We start from the raw sequence: 26206 nt of genomic DNA on the forward strand, positions 1-26206 counted from the left end.
TTTACAGTGTGGTCACTGCTTACAATTACATTTTGAGATCCATCACCCATTTTAAAATGTGTTTACTTGTCTTGGTATAAAGCTCATGTTCTCATCATGATGTCTCATGGTATCAGATTCCTCTCTGAAATCCAAGGATTCTGTATCAGCACAGTTACCATCATCAGCATAATTTGTAATCAAATCAAAGGCTCAGATTGGTTTTACAAGAACTATTCCCATGAAATCATGCTAACTAGCATTAATTATGCTGTTTCTTTCCTGCACGTATCTTGTAGCAGTCTCACCATGACTTTTCCCAGTATCACTTTCACATTAAATGGTCTCATCATCCCCCTCATCCTTCTAAAATACTGCAATAACCTCCCTTGCAGGGAAGTGCCACCTCTGAAATAATTCCTTGACGGGCAACAAATGAGGAGACATGAGAGATGTCATTATTTGGGACAGGCAGATCTAAGCTACTTTATTCTGGGCTCATGAGTGTAAAGCCTCTGGGTCTACAGTACTGTTAGGTGGGACCCTGGCCTTTCTGGGGTCTCTTTATGAGGATTAAGGGACAGGATGACACCAGTTCATCCTTCTTTTGCAGACCTCTCATGGCTTAGAAGCTGCTGAGATTGTGTCAAGCTTGTACAAGTCCCAGACTGTTTGAGGACAGGGAAAGAACTGAGGTCTGACGGCAATAGGTTCTCTTGGCCACCCAAGTGCTACTCTGAGCCTTTGTCTCATGGAAAATTGCGTCCAAAATTTAGGCACAACATCAATGAAATAAGTCTCTTACTGCAGTAAATGAGAACTTTCTTGCTCCTGTTCTAACTCTGCAGAGATGTTTCAGTTATTCAAGGAAGAGGCATTATAATAGAGCAAACTATTTTTATTTTCTCACTGTCAGTGTTTGCTCCTCAACATTATCATTATTTAATCCATCACTGTGCTGGCAATTTTCCTGTGCATTTTGGAGCATATGAACTCCTAATAATGAAAGGTCTAACTGTCCCTAGTCTTGTTAAGTGTGGTTAGACAAACTAAAACTAAAATGATTTGCTTTTCCAATAGCACGTATTCTCAATTATACTTTATCATGGTTTACAAGCTAATTCACCACCTCTGACAGCTCAGAATGACTGAATATATTTCAGCTGCAGAAACAGTACAGGAAAGAAAAGAGGATATTGAGTCAGGGGCTGAGGGGCCCGTAAGAATGAGCATGTTGGGAAGGAAATTTGCTGGGCAGATCCATTTTAAGATTTTCACCAAGCCAGTCTCTTGCTGGTCTCAGAGAGAAATGAGGAGTTTTTAATGTTATTTTTTCTCTATTCTGCTAAAGCTTTTCTGATGTTTTTGGCTCATTTCTCCACTGCTATTCAGGTTCAGATCCTATTTAGTTAAACTGCTGTGAAATCATGAGCAAACAATCGTATGTCAGCTTAGAGCACACAGAGTTTTGCTTGGGTTTGTAAATCCACCAGTAAAAGCTAAGCCTTCATAAGCTAGATCTAAACTGATTTGAGAGAATCTGTGCACAAATCACTCTGGTAGTTAAACTACTGCTTTTGGTAATACTGAATGCTGAAACAGTTCCATCTGTGAATGTATAATAAAGACTTGGAGTGAGGTCATCCAATGAGTGAGTGAAAGCTCATGGAGTGATAGCTTTAATTATTGTCACTAGTGCAACCTCACTTTGTGTCTTTGCACTTTGGTTTTGTTTTATTTGGTCAGTTACCTGCAAAATATTGCCTGACTGCTGTGAAGATTGTGGTGACCAAAACAGTTCAGGTTTGGGTGCCTGGATAAACGGAGCCTTTTGAATCTTTTTGTCTTAGTACCAACACAGAGGTGGCCTGCAACAATATTTGCCTCATCTTCATCCACAAAAATAATTTAGCTAATCACAAAATCTTTGCAAAAAAAGCATTATATTGCCAAACCTGATCATCCACAGAAGAGCAAAAGAATGGCTGTGTGGTTTTCCTACACTGCTGTGTCACCATAATTCCTGGCTTATCTCAGATGTTAGGTTCTCCAGCCTTCAGTCTCTTGCTGTGAGAGCATTGCAATGATAATAATTCATTGCTGGGAGATCAGGGCATGAAATACACATTTAGTCACTGATGATTTGGACCAAAATTTTGTCAGCTTTACCCTGAATATACATCACTGTGAAATATGTAACATTTTCCTTGGCCTAGCTGAGAGATTTGGGATCATCAATACAACTTGACACAGAATTTTGTCACAGATTTGCTTTACCTTGCTATGCAATCTGCAAGGTTAGCACTAACCTCAGCTCACATAGAACACAGCTGTCACCACCTGCAAGTCATGCATGGTGTGAGGAATTAAATAAAGTGCTTATCTAAACAATAATTGACTCTTGTTAGCAGGTGGGCTTAACAAATAAACATGTATGCTGTGGGAATGCAGCCACAGTGGCAAAGGAATGTAGAAAAGAAAGAGATGGCTGCACAAGATGGAGCAACAAGCACAAGCTGCATGGTTTTAATGTTAGTCCTAATATTCCTCATTAAAACTGCAATCTGTTCAAAGGGGGAAAAAAAAATCATTCATTCATTTGCTTTCCCTATCTTTAGCATTTCTAATTTTTGCTTTAATTATTAGTGAAAATGTCGTTAAGAACTTTCCAGTCACTCTCATTTTAATGCGTGTCAAAACAGGGAACAAACTTTAGCTTGGTTGTTCCCCTGACAGACCTTATAATCGAGAGGTGATTGATAGCCAGATGCTTCCTCATCCAAAAAGCTGTTTTTTAAGGCGCAGCACGACAAGTTAGGCAGGAGGATTAGTCTATCACTAAATCCACCCAAGGATAAAGATGTAATGATACAACTGCAACCAAGACCGAGGTGGGATTTCTTTGTTGCTTTGATAAAGCACTATCATTCTTTTCCTTTGGCTGACTAAGCCACGTGCAGCAATCCCCTGTGACACTTTGACCCACACAAAGTTGAGCTTTGATGGATGCTTTGTGTCCTCTTACCCTCATCCCCTCAAACCGTGACAGAGCTCTCAGTGGCCGCAGGGCGCGGAGGGTCCTGAGGGATTTGATGGGACCCATCTCGGAGTATCCAAGAGTGCTGGCAACCAGGCTGATTAAAGAGACCTGGATGGAGACACAAAGAGAAAATTCAACCTGTTAGAACACTCCTGGGTTTTTCCTTCTCCTCTGACTTTCCTTCCTGGAAAGAAACAGCTGGCTAGTAGAACAATGGGGGGAAAAGTCTTAAATGGGAGACATTACGTTGGATCCATGCAGAAGAAAAGGATGATCCTTCACAAAGTGGATGAGAAAGGAGATCATCATAACAGACCCACCACTCTGTGCTGTTTTCTGTGCACTCCCCAAGGTGTGTGTATCTTCCACTACCCAAAATACGAGTCAGGTAAGTGTTACAGTTTAGAGCTTTTTGGAAGAAAGCATGTCTAACCCTTTCCAGCAGACATAAAGGATTTTGGTATTTACATTTAATCATTAGTCTTCAACTAAGTGATTAGAAACCAATCTTCTACATTGCTGGCAGACATGACTAGAACACAGACCTTAAAAGAATGATGTGCCTGCCTCTTCCATTCTGCTCTTACTCACTTATTCTGGTTTCTGCACATTCTCTAAAGGAGATGGAAATTTGACAGGTGCTCAGCGTTGAGGTTCACACCCTTCAAAGCCTATTTATTTGAAATTAACTTCCTGAATCTGGAAGCAGCATGGAGGGGTTCCCATGCTCTTCATGTTCTCAGGGCTTTTGTAGTGCCCTAGTTGGTCAGAAGTGTGGGTGGTGTCCGGCACAGGACTGGATTCTGAATGAACTGAGTGGCAGTAGAGATTATGAACACATGGATTTTGCATGCTCAAATCAATGTTCACAGACTGAAATCTTACTGAGCAAAGATTGAAAACAAACAGCTCTCCAACACTGTAGGTATCATGGGAATTTACACGTATTAAAAAAGACAAAAACAACAAAAAATCCAACCAGAATTTATCACCACATATTATAAAATACTATTTTTTTAGAAGGAGAAACCTTTGTACATTGCTTATCACAGTTCTCGTTCTTCCTTTTTAATTTGCCTTTTTTTTTTTTTTTTTTCCTTACCCACCATCCTCACAGCCCCAGTTATCACAGTATTGGGTATCTCATGCTCACCAATGGGAGTGTGCAAAGCTCATCTGTGAGGAGTGGGTGCTGCTGCCATTTTCAAGACAGCAGCTAAGCCTAAAAGCAGGGACTCCTCTACATTATAAAAAATAGGTGCTTAGTGTAAGGAAACTCCAGCATCCCCTTAAACATTGACAGCTCTGGAGAGAAACCTTCCTTTTAATTTTAGGATAGGACTATTTTTACTCTGAAGCCCACTGCTGGCTGACAAGACAGAGGTCTGAGATAAATCAGGGCAAGACCAGCCTGGTCCCTAAGTCCCAAGACACAGTCCCCTATGGAGCAGCTTTTCTCCAGAATATGCATTTATTTACACACCAGTGCTGTCTGCACAGCTAAGCACCTTTGCAAAAACTTGCTCAATTTGTTAAATTATTTACCTGCCAATGGCTTTATTGTGTCATGTGGGCGGCTAAGGGCAGGAGGTCTCAGAGAAACCCAGACTGAGCTGGGGTTTCTGCCAGGATAAGTCAGCCCCCACCCCTGCAGAGGACTAAGTGGCACAGAGGCTGGCTGTCATCCTGTGACATGTCATTCTTTAACAAGGTGTGACACAGACTCACCTCCTGTGTACAGACCCAGCGGCTGAGGCAGAAGGAAAAGCTTAATAAACACTTCTGCCTTTTAGTGCTGCGTTCCCTGTAAGAACATTACAGTACACAGGCAGTCTGGGTTCAAGGTCTGATGTCTTAGGCCCCATAGACACTGGGGAGGTAAAAATCACCAGCAAAGCCTTTGCTTCCATCTCTAGGAAAGCCGATCGGAACCTGTGACCTGAGCATATGCCTAAGTCATTTTAGAGTAAGCAATGCCATAGGTTTGAGACGCTCCTTTCACCCAAATCCTGCTCACCCAATGCTCACAGTTGAAGGAGAAAATTGGGGTTTAACTTAAAACCCATCTTCAGCTCACCAATGCACCTATTTTCTGCCTTCCCTGTTTCTCACCAGCCTGGTTTATATCCTGTACTCTGAAGTTGCATTAACACAGAGTTCAATCCTCCTCCTTTTATTTACTCTTCCCACTAACTTAATGTTGCCTAAATAATGATAAAGGGCTGAGGATTTGCCTAACAGCAGTAAGCAAATGTGCACTGTAGTTATATACTAAAGCCATTCAATTAAATAATCTTAAACTTCCAAAATATAACTGGCATTATGGAGAAATCATGATAGGAGTAACACTGGCCCATATTTCTCTCTTTGGTGGAAAGTTTAGTGTAGAGAACAGCTTTAATCTCACGAAGGCTTGGAGGTTCCTATCCAAAAAGGCTGAAGGGATGAGAAAAACAGCTCAGTGATTGTATGCTCTGAGACAGAAACCAAGATCCGTACACTTACATACCAAGGAAAGCTCAGTAATGTGTAAAATTGATCTGTAAAATAAATGTAGATTTTTAAGTGAAAATTAATCGAATGCAGAGTACCCAACAAACTTCTTTGCTAGTTTCACCCATGATGACTGAAAGGCAGATCTTATCAAGGTCTTCAAACTGCTTTGGTTGGAGCATCTGCATGATTCCTCCCGCATCCTGGATTTGTGTCCCATAACTGCCCTTTCTCCCATAGGTTTTTGATTCAAATCTTACAAGACCAGACCTTGGATCTGAGTGGGTTCCTGTTTTCTTTTGAGTGCCACAAATGTCACCCTGAAACACATCACAGGTGGTGTTGCCCTCCTGACACAAATTTACACAGCATTAGATATCTCTGCAGAGGATTAGGTCATGAAGCTCTGTGATATTTGGCAATGATTTACAAGGCTGGAGTCAGAACAGAGTTTGAGACAACTTGTTTAAATGCTGGGTTGCTGGTTTTGAAGGTATCCTTGTCAAGTTTTATTTATAGGAGAATTACCAACGCAGGGACTTGGTCATTCGGACTTGATTAAAAGTGACCCGTAAGGTTATTTTTAGGAAAAAAATCAAACAGTTTTCAAAATTGCTGCTGACTGCCCCACATAATCACAACAAAAGGTGAAGTCAGCTAATTCTGTTTTTGGTTTTGTTTTTTTGTTGTTTTTTTTTTACTGTTGCAAGGCTATGCAGCCCAGAGGTGCTCTAAAGTTCTGCTTTGTGCTATGCTCAGACTCAAAAATGTTCTGGAAACACCTCTAGGGTCAATGTAAGCTCCTGATTCAGAATAAGTCACACACATCTCTAATCTTTTCAGTGCCTTTTCCCAAACACTTTTGTAGGTGTTTTTGTAAAAACCTACCCCTGAAGCAGCACTGTAACGTGGTGGAGAGAAACGAATCCTAAGAAGTCACTATTGCTTGGAATAATTTCCCATAAAATACACCAAATTTGCTGTTGATCAGGAGCTTTCACCTCAACTTCACCTTTTGCATGGCAGGTTACAGGTAAGCTGTGGACTCCCTCATCCTCCTGTGCACTTCTTCTGGGCCAAGCAGATTTATCACAGCTCCCATTTGCTCTGCCTCCAGCATTTCCCTTGGAGACCTTTCCAGATCTTACTAAGAAGCTTTCGCAGCTTTTCATTTAACTTAATCAGGGAATAGTTTCCCCATGTTAGGTTTAGACTGTTCCTTATCCCCTTGACTTGCTGTTCATTTGGCGACCCTTGAAGTCTCCAGAACAGTGCTGTCACTGGAATTTTCAGGGAAGATTTTTGCCCCTCTTCCTGACCTTCTTTGCCCAGAGATAGTTTTATCTATATATCTGTAAGAATATTGTGTCAGTAAATATAGACCTGTATTTCTATATTCCTACATTATTTCTGTAGTCCCACAAATTTCTATATTCCCACATATATCTGCACACAAGTTTATCTGTATAGATTTTACAATAATTTGCATGACAGATGCCTGGAGCTGGGTGCAGGGAGAGATAAATGAACCCCACAGCTTTTACTGTTTCCATTTTCACTCTCATGATCAAGGGAAAAAATTAGAGCTTTTGATTTTGGCGCACTGGGCACTAGAAATACCAGCCAAGGGTGTTAACAAAGCCAATCTCCTGGTATCTATGTGCCTTGGTGGCATTAGCTTGGGTCTGGAGTGTCCCACTCTATGACATTCCTGTGTTTCCAGGGTAAAATCAAGAAGAATCAATGAATTTACAGTGCTAGAATAGAGGGAAGAATCTCTGATGAAAGGTTAGCCTCCCTGATACCTGTATAAATTATATAAATACATAATATAACTCTAATGAGAGTAATTTGTGAATGCCTAAATAATTTTGACAACCCACTTCAAAGTCTTGTCCAGGAAACAGAACATTTTTCCAGTAATTTCCAAATTCTTGTCACAATTTCACTATTTTGCTGAATTTCTGTCATTCTTACGGTAAGAAATATGATTTGTGTGTGTGTCAGGTGGCACCAGGAGTGGTGTTAAATTCCCAGTGTGCTCATGCTGCTCTCACAAGTCATTCACCAGTTACAGATGTGCAGCATTGTCTGACTATTTCAATTATTCACCACCAACACACAGAGATAAAATCCCACAATAATTTTATGTGTCTTCATTATCTGACAGTGACCTAAGCAATCAGTGTTGTAAACCCATGTGAACCCAATAAAGCCACTGGGACAGAGTTTTAAGGTGGCAGAAAAACAATTACAAAGTAGGGAGTGCGATAATGCAGTATACAGAGGGGAAAAGGCCTTTAATTAGAAGATCGTAGAGGTTTTTTTTTTCCCCAGGGACTGATTGCACTTAGAATAGCAGTGAGATCCACCCCACATGAACACATTTTAATATCATATTAGCAGCCTCCACAGACCCCCAGCCCATGGGGGGGTTACAGGGAGTCAAGGGCACGGAGTTTGGGAGCAGGGTTTCACCCAGGGCTGGTGCAGGTTCCTGTAGCAAGGAGAAACCAAAATAAACTGCTTGAGCTGGAATAAGGCTGCTCCTCTCTTTCCTTTTTATTTTTCATTCCTAGAAGCACAAGATTTCAGATAACCTGGGAGCATCCACTGTGCCAGGCTGGAAGCAAACAGACCTGAGCAGCTCCATTCCAAGGCAGGCACTACCCAATAGAGACTGCATGTTTTAATTAACCTGACCACCACTGAGGCAAATTAATAGCAAAGCCCTGAAAACAAGGAATTCTGCCCGAGAAACAGCAAAATTATCACCCTTGGATAATCACATAAATCCTAAACCCAACCAGAATGTCCTCTAAATGCTGCTGCACACATTGGAAAGCAATACCCTGTGAGTCTCAGGGAGAAGGGGAGACCTCCTTCCTGCTATGGGCAACAGCACATGCTTTATGCAGCCAGGGGATTTCATCAAATTAACCTGTTTGCTCAAATTAGAGGGGAGGGAACAGCAGGCAAAAAAAAAAACAACCAAAAAAACCCATAACATAAGAGGTCTGAATGGAAGCACAGCAGCTGAGCTGAAAGCTCTGGCCACTTATTTAAATAAGCAGTTCCAGCTAATGCAGGCCCCTGGTGCTTTCAAATAGCTTTTTGTGTGCCCCAGAAACACCTGTCTCTCCCTCTCTAATTGTGCTTTTAAAAAAAAAATAAAAATAGAAGAAACAGTGCTTGGATTGCAGTGGGTGCCTCTTTTCAATTCAGCCTGGCTTCTCCTGTTCTTTGCTGCCAAGGGTAGGATCACTCAAAGACTTCTTCACTGTCCAGTGTCTTTCAGAGCCAGGCCTGAAGTTACAAGTTTCTTCCCTTGATTTGAAAAGGAAAAAAAATTCAGTCTTCATCCCAGATTCAAGCTGGAAAACCTACAGGGAAACGGGGCTTCGCAAATAAACTGAAATACATGAGCCTTCTCTTGGCTCTCTGAAGCATGGTTGGGGAAAGGGAACTTGTAATGAGGTTGGTATTCCTTTCAGCATCCACCCTTTCTGAGCAAACTTTTACTGTCATTTTAGTTTTTAAGACATCCCTTTGTCCTTTCATTCTGACACTGCATTTTCTGCCATACAGACGCCAAACTGTGTGATTGCACCTGCCAATCCAGAAATTGCACATTATGAAAGAAAGGCATAAAGTTAAAGGAGAGTCTTAAAAATAGGACACTAGAGAGACACTAAGGTGACCTAAATTCCCATCTCTCCTCCCTGTTTCCTTGGATCACAGCCTTCATGTTCAGGTAGAGACCACAAACTCCTTAAGGCTACTCTGGTCCATGGCCTGGAGGTGCAAAGGTGTCTGGAAATGAGCTATCAAAGGGCTTCCCTCACTGCAGCAGTTCATTACTGCTTGTGGAGTGCTCTCATGTATGGGCTACACAAGTGCCTAGATGAACTACAAACAAAAATTATCTCCTGGAAAGCCCAGTGCTACTTCTTACTATGCAGGTTTAAAAGCTCATTTACTTCATCCACCTTTTTTTTTTTGTTTGTTTGTTTGTTTTGGTTTGTTTTGTTTCTCCAGGACTTTTCCACCTTTTGTTAAAAAACTTTTTTTTCACCATCTACTACTCAGAATAAGGCTATAAAATTGTGTTAATATTTCATGTTCTCAGCTTGTCTCTCGGTCCTCATGTCCAAGCTTTTCGAGGCAATGTTTCCTTTTCAGAGGGCAGCCTCATTGCAAACAGCATGTGTCACTCTTGTTGGGTTAAATGCTTTTAAGTAAATCATTCCTGCCTCCTAATTGCTTCCTGGTGGTTTCCAGAAGAACCTCTTTACGTCTTGCTGTTCCCTTAATCTGTCACCTCCCCTACACCTGCTCAGGCTTTTCTAACAGCTCCAGTCAATTCCCAGGGCACATGGCTGAGAATCAGGAATTAAACCTCAGCTAATTTCCGAGGGCGAGCCGACTGTGAGCTTTCATCCAGCGAGGCAGCAAACTGACTTATTGATCTGCAGTTTCCTCCCCCTCACCACTTACACATGGATTTCCAGCTTGTCTCAATTCACTTTTTTACTGCAAACAGGCACCTTTGCCACACCTTGACATCCTGTTCATTAGCAGTGGGTAGGGATCACAGAATCACACGATCTGCTGAGCTGGAAGGGATGCACAAAGATTGCGGAGTCCAACTCCTGTCCCTGCACAGAACACCCCATAAATCACACCTTGTGCCTGAGAGCATTGTCTAAACTCTGTCAGGCTTGGTGCTGTGACCACTTCCCCAGGCAACCTGCTAGGGATTCCTGTGAATTTTGGGGATCACATGATGTAACTGGATCAGGCAAAGCTTGGCCAAGTCCCAAGGGCTCCCTCTGTAGTGGCTGTGCAGGTGCAGATGCCTTGAAAAGTCTGGTGCTTCTGTTATGATTTAGAGCAAAACCATTTCTTCATCCTCAGCTGCATTCTGCTTCTCATCCAGATGCTGTGTGGAGACAGCCTGGATTTAGGGCAGCTGGAGAGGAAAGACATTCTCCCCTCAAAAAGATCTCCAAAGTCACCTCATGTTTCATCCCAGGGAACCTTCCTGATGCTGAATGCTGTAGTCAGGAGTGGATTTGATTATTATTTATTATGTGAAGACAGTGTTACCATGCCAGGAGTGCACACAGGGATTACTGACAGAACTTCCCTGGGGCTTCCCTGAATTCCCCTGAATTTCTCTGCGGCTCAGCCCCAACAACTCTGCTGCATTTCCATCCCAGCTGGTGGGAGTGGAGGTGCTGAGGTAAAGGCAAGTATCTTTCTGAACAGGATTAGGATCAACCCTACTTAGATATGACATAATGTAAACAACAACAAAAAGCAAACAAAAAACCCCAACAAAAGCCCCAAACTGAAACCAAAACCCAAAGAAAACCAAAACCTCAAACCAAACTAAACTAGCCAACAAACAAGCAAACAAACAAACAAACAAAAGGAATAAAAAGAAAAATCTGTTTGTGTTGCCTCCTCAAGGTGCTATTCTGGATTTGCTTGTTTCCCTAAAGCATTTATTTAATCAGAAGTTCCAAATCAATATGAAAAAATAGCAGATTTTTCTGGGAAACATGACAGTCTTAGCTTGAAAATCAGCTTAATTTAGTTGGGTTCTTGAACCTTATTGATCCTAAATTGTAGAGTATGTCCATATTGTACTAAATATGCCAGAATGGAGAGGGACTCTGAAGAATTGTAGGATTCCTAACTATTGCCTGGAAGGATAATGGTACAAGTAGGAGTACGTACCAAAGTAGGAATGTTAATCTTCATTTGCCTTAGCACAAACACCCCAAAGTCAGCCATACCAGGGTAGGAGATCTGCACAAGGTCTCTACACCACCAAGGCACAGCTTTCAAGTTTTATCTCAATTCCTTTCATCTCTCCCTCTCTAATAAAGGATCCCTGTCTCTCTGCAGGCTGCTTCTAGCCCTTTATTCCTTCCTTTTCCCTCCTCTTCAGGAGTCTCTTGAGCTGCTCCTGACCATCCTGGATGGTGAAAAGATGTTCCTTTGGTCTGCAAGTTGGGGTTTCAAAGGTTGGTGTCATCAGGGAGAGGAACTGTGGGACAATCCCCCATCCTCCTCTGTCCCTGGAGAGTTTGGGGGACTCTGGACTGTTCAATACAGACAATGTGCCTCTCCCAGCTCAGCCCTTCCATGCTGGGGAGAACATCCCTGTGTATGGAATCTGGCAGCTCCAAGCCCAGAGATGGATAGGGCCAAGCAAACTGCATGCAGGAACTCCAGGATTTTATTAATTATTCTCATTTTAAGCATAGTCTTCTAAAAAAGGACACTGAAAAGTGCTCCATCTTTAAATAATGTCGAGAAATGAAAACGTTTGGTAAATCTAGCTCAGCGAAATCTGAGTGGAGATGGGTTTTTTACAGCACTTTTGAAAACTGAAAATCTGCTTCGGGTATTGAAATTCTTCAGCATTTGCAGTAATTATTTATCTCCCAACCACTTTGCAAGGTGCAAGCAGATGGTGAACTAGGCTTACTGTGGACTTTTCTCCTCACCTCCGTTTTCCACCCCTTTTCCTGCAGCTGCAGCATGCTTTGTCCTGCTGTGCCTTTTCTGAAACTCAGCTTGTGCTTCCTCTTGGCAAAGCTGGTTTCTCCCCTTTTAGCATCCATGTGGTAACAAACATGAGGTGCAAACCAAGATAAGACCAGACATTTGAATGTTTTTGCATGTGCTGTGTTGAGATAAATTGTGGTGTGGCAGAAGGGAGATTTACAGCCTCGGCTGACCTGCTAACACACATTAAAACCACTTATTTTCATGTAGATTTTTTCCTTTGAACTTATCCTAAATTAGCCAATATGCACTAAAAGAGCATTTTTCTTTTCTCTTTCCTTTTTTTTTTTTTTTTTTTTCCTCTTCAAAACTGGGCTCCCTAGCTTCTGGAGAGGGAATCTCACCTCTGTTGGTTATCTTGGAGGTTTATGACATCAGAGAGGTTCAGAAGAATGTGCACTGGGACAACTTCAAAAATCCCACACGTGCAATTGCTTAGAGGAACCGGGAAAAAGCTAGTCAAAAGCTGAACTCTGAAGTTGTAACACCCTGTTGTACCCCTGGACTTTTGACAACTCACAGAGAACACTAATAAGTTCTCTCTTAAGATGCTGCTCCAAGTGACAAGACATTTTTAATTTGCCTTGGCTGTATTTTTGTCATTCTGCTCCTGTGTGCTTTTCAGAACAGAAACTAGACGAAATTCACATGCTCTCAGGGTAATGTCCCAAGAATACAAATTGGATTTCAGTGCTGTTTGGGAACAACTCATTACAGAAGATTGTGTAATTACTGGTACAGCAAACAGAAATCACCTTGTTAATCAACAGGGAATACAGATGGAAAAAAACAATTAAAGTAATCATAAGCCATCAATATTTACTTCACACAGCAAGTTTTTAATTGTCACTTAAAGACAATCCAACACAAGGGCATAATTTAATTCAATTCAATTTTAACTAGGGATAGAAAGACTGTTTTGAAATGTTCATCTCAAATTCAAGGATTATTAGCTGCTTCTTAGCTTGTCTGACGGTGAAGAATTTGAAGCAGAAATCTTAGAGCAAGTGCTTTCCAGGAACGATCTTGTAAAATGCAAAACCTTTATTTTTGTTTAAGTGTTAAGGGAAAATGATGGTGCATTTGATGCCAGAACATCCGTGAACAGATCTCAAACAAGCAAATAGGAATTTTGGCAGCAAACAGGAAATTTGGAAAGCTGCTCTGTGGGGAATACAGATCTCTAGTTACCAACTCAGCAGCTCCAGGCAAACACCAGACACATGCTGTATTAGAACCACTCACAAAAGTTATTGAGGAGAGTGAAGAACACGTAGCATTTCATTTCCATAAAAGCATTTACAAAATCCTGCCTAGTGGATTTGTTGAATAACTGTTTTGAGATGCTTGGCCTTCAAATCCACTGCTGAGTGGTGATTGAGCTATTCTGCAGACAGATCTACCCAAAACTCTTGTGAGCCCCCGCCTCCATGGCAGGGGAGATGAAAAAGGGATAGAAAGAGCAATCTTCATCCCTGGTGACCCAGCTGGAGAGAAACTAGTGGGGCATCAGGGCAAAAACTGAGAATTAGAGACCTTCTCCCCTCTCTGCTGCAGGACATGGTGCAAGGACCACCCATTGCTGGAGATGGCTGGAGGGGAAGGAGGCTGCCAGCATCCCTAACAAAGCAATTGTTCAAGAAAACAGCTTTCTCCACTTGTGAAGATTTGAAAGACAGAAAGAACTGGTGGAGAAACCCTCATCTCCCCTCATCTCTGAAATCAGAACACGAAAATGAGGCTGCATTTTTGTAAGCTTGGATTGGGGCTAACCTTTGGTCAATTAAATTGAACACAAAAGCTGCAATGGAGATGATGGATTTGTGATAATGGACTTTTGTGGAGTGATGACATTGGTCCTGGTTTAAGAGGATTTCTCTGTGAATGCCACAGGCAATGAAACTCGGCTGTGACTTTTTTCCCCTGAGCAGTTCTTACTAATGAGTTGGGAGTTCACACCTCTTTCCCACGACCCTTCTGTCACAGCTTCTCTGGGGTTCCAGCCTCTCACCTCTGCCTTCGGCCATGAGCAGCCCGTGAAGAAGCTGTTGACTGCAACACCTCCAGACTCTGAATGATGCTAAGCCCCAGACTGATGTCTTTCCCAAAGTGACCATGCAATGGAATAATCCATCCTCTGTCAGCAGAGACTGGGACATAGCTCAGAATTAATTGGCTCAAGCTAGATAAGCTCAAGATAATATTTATAGGTCAGAGGAAACAACTGAAGGGAACATCAAGTATGACACCAGCATGCACAGCTGGTGCAGTCTCTCTGCTCCCTGTTTCAAAGCCCAGCTCTGTCTGCTTTTGCAGGACAGCCTGGTGGAGAGCAGTTCCCACAAACATTCACTTTGAGCACCACTCTCCTTCCTCCCTGGCCAAATTCAGACACTTTGTTTAATCTGCTTTGTCTAAAGAGGTTTTGATTGCATGGATGCTTGGAAAATATCTGTTCTTTGTGGAAATACTTGCCCATGCATCCCAGGAAAGAGGACTGTGCATCAATACCATTCCTGATGGTGATATTGATGTCTGTCTACACTTCTATCTGTCTGCACAGATATACTGCAGTCCCTGCCTTTCCCTCATGTGAAAAGAGCTGTGGATTGAGTGCCCACCACTGCAACTCATGAGCACAGAGAGCTGATATTTGCAGTGAAGAAATGTGTTACTTTTAGCAGTACGCTTCTTTTTTTTTCAGGGTAAATTGTATAGATGTAAATCGATGTTGTTTGTTCAGCGTGCCCAACTCTCAGCAGACATCTAAGGCATCTTTCCTAGGTGCCCTGAGCTGAAATGAGCCTGCATTTTGTGCTGTGATTAACCCTTTCTCTTTCCTCCCAAAGAAATCTGGAGCAGAGTTGTTGACAGAACATTATTGCGTTTCAATGTACATGAACGCGCTCTCTGCTACACGAGCACACTTCTTTGAGATGCTGAGAAGCCCGTTACCAGAGATCATCCTTTAGGGATTCTACATCCAGTGAAAATAGCTTAGTTTGTGGATTACTCTGTTTTAATGTTTAGGCATTGCAAAACAGAATATTCTTTAGTAATCCATAACTGTCAGGTAGAGCCTCCTCTGTTCCACTGGCCCAAATCAGTGTCAAAGGTGTTTCACAAGGCAGGACATATATTTAAAAAAAAACAAAAAAAAAACAAACCAGCAGCAATATGCTTATAACCCCTCTGGGTTCAAATCCCATTTAGAAATAGTGAATACTTGCAAATTTTGAGCTGGTTTTATGAATTATTCAAAACAGAAAATAGATTCAGAGTTGCATTTGTTCAATGAGAAAACACAGATGAGAGATGGTTTCACATGTCCAATCAAAAATCGACCATCGCAGCTTGAATTTTGAATACTGATACCAAACCACTAATGAATAATTTGCAGATCAGGAATTTTTAAGTGAATAAATTTAAACAAATAAATTTGAGAAAATCATACAAGTGGTTCATCTGCTTCTTTTGGAGCAGCTAATTCATCCATTCACTCCCTTCTGCAGCTCAGTTGCAGTGATTTGGTTCTCAAAGGGCCAAAAAGAAAATGTAAATTGAAATAAAAAGTGTGCTGGAAAAATTACAGGATATTACTGTGCCAATTCAGAGTGGCAGGGTTAGCAACAGGGTAGGAGAAAAGCATCTGTTAAATCTGCTAAAAATATAGTACCAGGTTCTCATAATCTGCCCTGGGAAAATATTTTTAAGAAAAGAATAGTGCAGGGGGAAAAGATTTATTCATTGAGAATCCTGAAGAGCAAGTGATGGCTTAGAGTCAATCAACAACCAAAACAACTCAAGGGTGGAGCAACTTTCTGGTTGGATTGGGATCTTGCAAAATGCACATTTAAATGTGGGTGGAACATTTAAATGGGGGTTGAGAAAATAAAACATTCTGGGTCAGTAAGAAGGCTCTGGGGACAAGATTTTTCTTTATTTTCTGGGGACAAGGGGCATCCAAGGGCCTATGTCTCCCCTGTTTTATGCCATAGGTGCTCGGATGTGTGACAGGGGAAGGTGAAGCCCCTCTCCCAGGCCATCTGTGGGTGCTTCTCCACTCTGTCACTATAAATTCCAACATTAAAAGGCAAACATGCAGCTAATTTACACTTGGACTTTGTGTTCTTGTGTGGCTCCCATTCCAAGATGGGGTTTCAAACTGAGGGCAGAATTTAGCTTAGTTTGTGGTTTACTTTCTTTGGTGCTAATGAGATGTTATTCTACAAGTGTGGTACTGATTTCAAACTGCAACAGAGCCCCAGACTGACTCCGTGAATTGATCCTGCACACTGCTGCTCCCATCAGGAAGACCTCTAATTATGGTTGTGACAATATTCATCCCTCATCCAGCCCTTCTAGTCTTCAGAAGCTCACCGAAGCAGTAACTCCAACAACAAATTCCTGGAAGCCCATCCAGTACTTTAGGCGAATACCATTAGTTCAATTTTGGAGATAGGGAAACCAGAAAAGAAAAGCTGTGTCACCTCAGTCACAGTGAGAAGAGTTTTCAGAGCTGGGCTATAACTCAGGAACTGGTAGATTCCAATTTTGTGGTTAAATAATTAAACCAGGCCCTCCTGTTCTGCTGGAGCTTATCTGAGAAAAATGAGTGCCTTTCCTTTAAAAGGTTTCTGAGCAAATATGCAAAGAAGAATTTATGACCTACAACTTATGTAAAGAATTCCTTTTCATAAATCAATTTATTAAAGCTCTAGAGAAGCTTCCAAAGGCTCTGATCCAGCAGTGCACTTAAACACGTCTATAACTTCAAACAAGCAAATTGTCCCATTGAAGTGCTCTCCTGGGCTGGGGCCAAAGAAAGTGCAGTTCTTCCCTCGAGTCAAGGTACAGAGGCAAAATGGGGAAAAATAATTTCTCTGAAGTTTAATAAATTACATAATCATGGCAAAGCACTGCCAGCCTCCTACATTAATACCTCAAGCTAATCAGAAATGGCCTCAGGGATATAATTGCCTCCTCATTGATACACTGAGATGAAATGTTAGATTTCATCTGGAGGACGTGGTGTCGCTGACTTTTCCCAAATTTGGCAGATCCCACGCCAATTCAAAGTGAATCTTTGGAGGAGCCAAATCTGGTACTAGCAACACTCCTGGGGCATGAGCTTCCTTTTGTTCAGACTTTTAAGGATTATCCTTAAATCAGGAGGAGTAAGCATGGAGGTATTTCAAGGATTTGGAATATTTTGCAATGTTTTGTAGTAGTGAAGACACTTTGCCAAGAGGACTTTTCACACCTTCTCCTGGACTCCTGCACTGGTAAATATTTGGGAGCCAGTACTGAACATACTGTTACACACTGCTGGCAGCCTCGCCGGGGAGCTCCGCCAAGGACAGCTCCTCTAATCTGCTCAAAACTTGTGTGCCCAGGTCACGTGCAGAGCAGGGCGAGGTAGCTGGACCTTGTGCTAGCTGGGAGTGTGGAACGAGATGTTAAATGCTGAAAGAAAGGGAGGATTCCTGGGGATGGGAAGGGGATGTGCCTCAGATTAGCAGGGTGACACATCTACGTCACCACTAAAGGCGCTCCTGTTTGTTTTGGGTCCTGTTTGTTTTGGGATGCACAGTTACACCTCCAAGCCTCCTTTGAGTTCTGCCTAGGGATGATGCTCACAGTCAGAGTGACAGCTGTCATTTCACAGGTTCCAAGCGGCCAAACTTAGCAGCCCTTTCCCACCCACCGCAAAATCCAAAAGGAGAAGAGTTGTAGTTCCAAAATGATACTCACATCTACAATGAGAAAGTCCAGCCAGCACCAGGCATTGGTGAAATACTTCTTGAAGCCATAAGCCACCCACTTCAGGAGCATCTCCAAGACAAAGATGTAAGTGAATACTTTATCAGCATATTCCAGCATGGTTTTTATGTTTTTTCGATCTTCAAGGTAAATATCTTCAAAGGCCTGGAAGTAAAAAGGATTGTTTAATGACTGCTCCTGAGCCCTGTTGGAAAGCATGGGTATTGCACTGCAGGTCAACATTTGATAAAATATCACGTACAGTCTGTGATTTCTGATGTATTTTAACACTACAATTAAAAAGAGTGTTCAGGCACAAACAAGACTGACCTTGACCTACGAGAGATCTGTTCAGTTTTCCCCTACAAGGGACACAGGCTTGGCTATCTCTCTCCAGCCTCTACTGGCTCTACTGGCTGGACATCCTTTGAGTGTAGAAAGAGCTCCTGCACCCTGAATTTGGAGTGTGAATCCATGAGCAGAGTGCCACCCCAAAAATGCCCAGATTTATCCTGCCTCATCTCCTGTGGGCTGTACCCAGGCACCTCAGATGTCCCAGGGCACATGAGGTCTATATTAAGGAGGCAAAATATGACCTTGCATTTAGCCAAATAGATTGTATTGATAATGATGACAAATTGGGTTATTAACCTGCCTGTGTTATGGAGTACTGGAGTTCCCTGGCTTCTGTTCAGCCATCACATTTCAGGTAGCTACAGCTCTCTGCCTCAAGAAATGCTCATTATTATTCACTTAGCAGAACAATAATGTTTTAAAGGTCAAGGTATCTATCTCCCCATCTCATCTGTCTCTCCAACTAATCTCATGCAGAGCAGTATGAAAAGAGTTTCAGTATCTGTATCAAATACGAGCAACTGAATAACCCCTTTAAAATATTTAAGATCTAAAGCAATATGCCTCCCCAAAGAAAGAAAATAAAGAACTCTCATAATTTAGCCTTCACTTTAAAATGTAAGTCAAATAAAAGGCAGGATCTTGGTGTCAGGTTTGCCAATATGCAGCCCATTTTGGGGCTTCTAATTATGGTCTGCTTCCCCAGCTACTTCTGCCCCTGCTGTCGCACAAGCTGCTCCCAAGTCCCTGTAACCTGGATGACCCAAGCTGTGACATATTACTCTCATCCCATCGTGTGACCCAGAACACTTGGCAGTAAGAAACATAATTTGAGAGGGTCTGTGCTAATCACCTGAATTATCTGCATTTACATATTTCTAGATCTGTAGCTACTTTCTGAGAAGCTTCAATAAGTTAGCAAACACCCAGTGCCTGGAGATACAAGAAGTGTGGTACTTGTCACTCAGGCAGTCACACTGCTCTTTTGCCTGCCAGGGAACAGTAATTAAAGTGACAAGAAAGCTTTGGCAGCCTGTGCCAAAGCTTGTCCATTTGTCCCCACACTTTGGGGTGACGTTTTCGCTGCAACCCTGTCTCCTATCTTGCCTTCAAAAATGATATTTCAAGGGTGTGAAAGAGCTGTTGGAGAAAGCCTGAAAACAATGCACAGATTGGAGTTTATCACTTCTCTTAGGGGCTTGCTCACTTTGTCAGATGACTTGCTGTACTTTGCAATTACTGCAAAAATAACAACAAACCATTTAAAGTGATTTCCTCCTCTCCCTCCTTCGCTCTCCCTACTTTCTACTAACTTGTCCAAAAGTACATTGCGTTTTGTCTACTAAAAGCACACTGTGAGTCAGGAAGCAGCTTATTAAGGGATGAAAAATGTGCTACCTGGACGCTTCTGGACAAGCTGTGGATATTACCCAAATGACAAAATTCTGGTGCTTTGCATTTTTTTTGTGGCGACAATGGATGAAACCTCTGCCATATAAAACATTAAGAAGGTGTGGGGGTTTTTTTTGTTTGTTTGGGTTTTTTTCCCCTGCTTTGCTTTGTGTGTTAAAAAAGAGTTAAGCAGGATACCTGCAGTGTTATCCAAAATTACTATTAAAAAGTAGGCTTCTAGTTTGGGTGCTTATGGCTTAAAATCTTAAGAAAGGGTTTTGGATCTTCTGCAGTAAGCTAAAGATATATTTTGATGGTTTAACCACATACACATATTTATATTTGCTTAAAGGTATCTATAGCTCTTCTACCTTAACAACACTTAACCCTTAACAACTTAGGGTGTCCCAGGGATGTAGCCAGATGAGCTCAGTTTTTGGAAGAGAGCAACCCAGAATAAGAGGAAGAAAAAATTATGTGTTGCCTCCAACATCTCCAGTCCAAATACTGAAGCGTGGTGCTGATACATGAGAAAATTCAGGATAATTTGCCCTTCTACACAACTGCATTGGCTAAATTGAAAGTCGCAAAAACTAAATGAATGCATGCAATTTAAATTAAATGAGCTTTATATTGCAGTCTTCAGTTATCTAAGGCACTTTTAATTACATATGTAAGGAAGTACATTCATCTAAAGCATATTATAGCAAGCGACATTCCCCCTCTAAAATGTGTCCAAAAATTAACATTCTGATGCTCAAGCTGGTGCAAAAAACTGTCAGAATCTATTCATTTCAGCAAAGCTGTGACAATTTTTACAAGCCTACTATTGACCCAAGTTTTTCAGCCTCTTATTTTTCATAATAAAATAAAACCTCCTGGGATGACATTTCAGCCGATCTCTAGGGGACCAGGAGAACAGTCCATTTCTTGCCTTTTTTGCATCAACATTTATGAACTTCCACCTTCCTCTCCCCTTCAGAGACTTTCTTTGAGCTACATAAACCCAGTGCTTCCATGTTTTCCACTTTTTTTTTAGGCCACTGCTAATTTGTGTTGCCCTTGTCTGGAGTTTCTTCAATTAGCCCATGTCTTTCCCAAAGTGCAGTGCCCAGAGCTGAAGCCAGTGCTCCAGATGAGGCCTCCTTGATGCCAACTGGAGTGGAAGATCAGGATAATTTATACAGCCCAGTGGGGTGTTGGGCTTTTGTGCAGGGCTGTGATGGAGTTTATTCTGTTTCCTGCTCCCTCTCCAGTTCTTTTTAGTAAATCTGCTCCCTTACAGCCATCCTTCACCACACCTGGATTACTCCCGGTGAGGTGAAGCAGGCACCTTTGTAAGATGATGTTTGCCTTACTACTTAAGGCAGATTCAGCCACTTGGCTGAAGTCAGTCCTGACCTATGGAAATGCATGGATAACCTGTCCATACATGACATGTCCTGCAAGTTTGATAAGTGTATGTCTTCCTCCATTTCAAAGGAGATGACCAGTGACCACCAGATTAAAGCCTGGAGAGCTCTTGATACACATCTCTCCTCTAGGTCAGGATAAAACCTGGGAGAAATCCCACCAATTCCAGGGATGTTCCTGACATGTTAAAGAGGAATATAAATGCATCCCTGTGAAGAACACAGGGCTGAAGATGCACAGAGGATAATTCCAGAATGCAGTGGGATCTCAGGAGGAGAGGATCTCCTATCAGAGCTCTAGAGAATGACCAACACACATTCACCTGGACACAAACAGGACCTGTGCAAGGAAGGCACTGAGTATTAACCTAAGGTTTATTCAAAATAGGAATACAGGCACCCACTAGCTCCATGGGTATCACTGATTCAGTGCCCTCTGCGTCTTTTTTAATTTTGATTTGCTGGTTATAGAATGTGCTAAAAAAGAAAAGTGAAGAAAAGGAAAAAACAAAGCCACCCCTGGAGCAAAATGCAAGCCTCCAGATGGGAACTTTCACGGAGAAGCAGCTATGGGATGTTGAAGCAGCAATGCTGGCAAATTTCCTCACACAGACTTCCTCAAGGATTTTCTTTTCAAAACATGTGCAAGTCAGAATTTTATGTCACAGCAGAAGGACCTTCCCCACCATATGGTAAAGGCAGGTGAAACCAGAAAAGCTGACAACCTGCTTTAGCCCCAGACTAAATGTTTTGCTTTGAGAAATGACCACTAAGGGTTCATAAGATCTTAGAGGCAGCTAAACTGGAGGACACTGGAGACCCATGTCCACTTTTAAGCAGTTAGGAAATGCTGTCACATTTACCAGGGCTCCACTGCTCAGCAGGATCATGAAGATGATGAACGTTTCAAACCAGTTGTGCTCCACGATTCTGTAGCAGGTCTTTCGCAGCCTCCACCAAATTTTGCCTGGAAACTTTGTGATGTCCACTGAGCAGCAGGGGAAGAATCGCACACAGACTGTAAGAAATAAAACAAAAACAAAGGAATTGTTTAAAAAAAAAGCCCATTTAGTTCTCAAAGCTGCAATAAGAAGCTGCTAAGGAAGATTTCTTTTAGCAATAGACTGCTGCACAGTGTCTTTCCTCCCTTTTGTTTCTCACAAAACATCTCTGCTCTGTCTTCCATTTCCCTTTCTCACTCCTCTATTAAAAAAACATTCAAAATCACTTAAAATGTGTCCCAGGGAGTTCTCTCAATGATTTTTGTGATACAGAATATATTGGTCATGAGTCACCAGTGCCCTAGGTCATTCAAAAAGTGTTAGCTGAGCTCAGGCAGCACTTCTGATCAGGACTAATAACTCTAGGAGGTTATTAGTGATAGCTTCTACATCCTTTTGAATGGAGGAAGGTTATTTTCTTGCTAGTACAATACCACTGAAATTACTGATTAAAAGTGGCAATCTGATGAAAGAGAGATGATGAGAGGAGGTGCTACAGTGCAGATGGGACCAATGTGCTGAAGAGACTCGGGCAGCAAAAGCAGGAGCAGATTTTGATCTCTTGGACTCTCATTAGCTTAAATAAGGCATTATAACAATCTTGGAATTATACTGAGGCGGTTAAATCCCCTTTGATGTCACAGAAATTTAGATATCTGCTCCATAGCAGGATCTCCAGTGATGCTTCGTAGCACTTTCTGACCTCAGTGACAAATAGTGAGTGGTAGTTAAGTACTGTGCTGGTAATGGGGCCCACACAAGGATTTCTGATAGGCAAGACCATGGCCATTTTTAGTTTCCTTAGCAACCCTCATTTATTATAGCAAAAAGGTATTGTCATTGGTAACAGACAGATACATCTTTTCCACTTCAAAAACACCATGTGCATTGCCTGGCGCTGGGCAAGAACTTAAAATGGTGTGAGAGGACCGTGGGAGCCAGGAATTGTCCTGGCCAGTCAGTCTTATGTCAGATAATCTGGCTCAAACGTCACATTTGCGGAGCCGAATGACCCTCAGAAACTATTTTATTTTCAAAAAGCAAGCCTCTTACCCTATATTTATTCCATGTATTGTATAGGAAGAGACTTAACTGTGGAGATTTATCAGCCTCATCATGAGGAAAAAAGCCACAGGACAACTGCTTCTCTAGCTGGAAGGTGGCCAAGGTCACCAACATGTCTTGAAACACAGAGCCACTGCTCAGAGAAGTGACAAGGGAGGATGTCTCACCACGGTGAAGCAATGCAGTGTTTTTGCAAGAAGAAATAACATTTACGTGAGGCAGCTCGGGGAGGAAAGAGGGCGAGTGCCAAGGTTACAGGGAGAGCAGATGCTGCTAATTCAAGGTGGCGAAACTGAGGTGCCTGAGCTGCCTGTGACATGGAAGGAGATCAAGTGCAGCTCCTGGGATGCCGGGATTCCCAAGCAGCTGGAAGTGGGGCTGTGCTGGCAGCAGGCTCTGCCAGGAGGAAGAGAGCTAAGTCTGCCCTGGTGCTCCTAGCATTTTCTGTGAGTTTTTATTATCCCAGATCCCTCCTATGCAGCAGAAGAACTGTAGGATCTTTCATACAGGAATTACTCCCAGGAATTTTTCCCTTACATTTCTGAGATTTTGGTTAGGTGTGGGCCCTTGGCTGTGCTAGGTTCTGGTGTGGGACTAAAAGGACAGTAAACCATTTATTTAAAGGCAATCATAGCATGTAACTACTTGTTCTCTAAATGCCTGCATCACACAGACCCACAGTAGCTCCCAGTTTACCACTGTATTCTGGAACTCGGAGAAATTTTGGGCTCAGTTGAAATACACTGAATTGTTCAAACTTTTGTAGCGAGGAATAATACTGGGAGAAGATGGGAATGTAAGAACCAACTCTCTATCTCTTTGTAGGTCAGGTACCACTTCAGCAAAGGCAAGAATTATCCTTCTAAGCTCTTCAATCCCAAACACTAAAGAATCAAGGCGAGTGATAAAAGGACATCATATTAGTCACTACTTTTTGCTAAAACCAGTACAATGCTCACAGCTGGCAGTGCATGTGGGTTTGGGTGTATTTTAGGAAGTAGGTACACAGAACAGACTTCATAGAGCCCATCAGGAGAATCCCACCAGCGCAACATGACCGAGGGCACTGTCAGCTGCATCTCTCAGCAGTGCTGCCAAAAAGCTCTTGCACTGCTTCTCACCCCACACCCCCATGGTCATCATCACCTCTCAGGTGTCTGGCTCACACTCTGTGCTTATAATTCAGAGAGACTGCCCACCTCACTGTCACCCCAGCTTGGAATCAGGAAGATCAAAGACTTGGGCTGAAATCCCTCACTTATCGAATGAATGGCTTAATGAGCAGGTTGTTCACTCTCTAAGTGTGAATTTTTCCTGTTGAGCAGAAATCCCCCTTTGTACTGGAAGTAGCCACTGCTTGCAGTAGAATTAACTGTCCTTACATCTACCTCCTTCCCAAAACAAATTTTAATTTGGGAAAAAATCAGCAATTTTTTCCTACTAAAAACATTTAGAAACTTTTCATTCTTTTCTCGTATGTTTCTATTTGGCTTTTTAGTCTCTTAGACGAAATGCTTAGCAACAGGCATGACATGCTCTGCCATGCCCCTACAGAGTATAAATGCTCTGTAAATACTGTTGGAAAAGGTTAGGATCTCCCAGGAAGTGGTTTTCCCCACTGTAAGATAATTGGATGAATCATTCCCTGGAGTAGTTCCACTACACAGGGAGCCTACATGATTACCTGAGCCCAGGCACAGCTAAAATTAGGGATCACCTTCGTATTAGAAACTAATGAGCAGGGCTCTGTGGGTTCCAAAGTCACTTCGTTTATGGTGGGAAATACAACATGGTTAAACCAGGTTATTACTGATTCAGTTGGCTTCCATCTGATAGTCTATAAGTACAGAGAGGTATTTTTGAAGACAGAAGCCCAGGTAGCACCACTATTTTTATTTTTTTAATGCTCTTTGATTGCTTTCATGCAATTTCAATCTGAAAAAAAGAGTCCTAGTTACTGACAGTAATACCTTGAAAAATCCAAAATAGTTTATCAGCTGAGTCACCCCAAAATCACAGTGCAATTAAATCCCATGCTTTTGATTGGGCCCAATTCAGGAGTGTTTAGACCAGATTCTGCTACAATTGCTGATGTCAAGAAGCATTTCCGTGAATAATCATGCTGTCTGCAATTCAGATGAAATGCTGCTTTTAACTATTCATGAAGAGAAAAAAGAAAGCAAAAAGGAAAACTGACCCCAAACAGGTCTTTTGATGAATTAGTATAAACCTGTTTCTATTTAAATTTTGTGATTTTCCTCCCTGACTGTTCTTTCATGTCTATGCTTTTCTGGACTCTCTCTAATGCAGGTGGCTTACTGCTCTGGTCATCTTGACCTAAGCTTACATGTTGAGTTAGAAACTTTACTTAACCAAACAGAAAAAGTTTACTTAACCTTGGTCTGTTGTCTAATGTTTTGTTGGTTCCCCCCCCCACGCCCCCCACTTCTGTGGAATCAAAATATCAAAATAATTTTGATGAGTCTAAGGCATGACCTGAAGAGGGTCTGAGCAATCCTAACTCCAGCTGTTTCAATAATAAGCAGGTGGTCAGCAAAGCCCAGCTTTGGTGCACTTTTATCCACACGAAGGAGAACATTCATTAAAACCTTTTATCACAGCAAGTGCCAAGGCAGGAGTAAAACCTCTGGCATTTCTTATGACAATTACTCATCTTGCCTGGTAGAACAGATCTGTGCTATCACACTGAAATCAGTGCTGGGAGGGAATGGGTTGTGCAGAAGACTCTGACCACCTTGTGATTTTGCCAGGACTTAGTTTTGCCACTGTAATTCAAGTCGGGCTGCATAGTTTTTGAGAACAAACTGACCCATTTCCACCAGAAATGGTTGGTAGATTACTGCTCATCAGAACACAGAACAGCAGAAGAAGCTCCCCCAAAGGGTTGAATTACTGATAAATTTGTGAAGCTGCTCTGAGCTGCATATGTGGTCAAGTTGTCCGAGCACAATGTTTGTTTTCAATTGGCATTTGGACATTTCATACCATTTCCATAAAACAGAGGCCTATTTATCAAGTAATCCTTCCAAATGCATTAATACACCATGATATTATTTACTTTTTGGTTGTATTTCATAACAAGGGAAATAATGCCTTCAGTCATT

At 42.0% G+C, this 26206-nt stretch overlaps 1 protein-coding gene across 3 annotated transcripts in view; it reads right to left on the reverse strand.

Moving 5' to 3' along the window:
• Window positions 1–26206, reverse strand: part of LOC120764554 (sodium channel protein type 5 subunit alpha-like) — a 215693-nt gene that overhangs the window by 19272 nt on the left and 170215 nt on the right. For all 3 annotated transcript variants that reach the window (XM_058419749.1, XM_058419748.1, XM_058419747.1), the window contains 3 exons: window positions 21879–22033; window positions 17849–18022; window positions 3005–3127 (listed from right to left, as the gene is read on the reverse strand). In XM_058419749.1, the coding sequence (XP_058275732.1) occupies window positions 3005–3127; window positions 17849–18022; window positions 21879–22033 (452 nt within the window). The remainder of the gene's footprint in view (window positions 1–3004; window positions 3128–17848; window positions 18023–21878; window positions 22034–26206) is intronic.

This window comes from Hirundo rustica, chromosome 1, assembly GCF_015227805.2.
Source record: "Hirundo rustica isolate bHirRus1 chromosome 1, bHirRus1.pri.v3, whole genome shotgun sequence".
In the NCBI taxonomy this organism is placed as follows: Eukaryota; Metazoa; Chordata; class Aves; order Passeriformes; family Hirundinidae; genus Hirundo; species Hirundo rustica.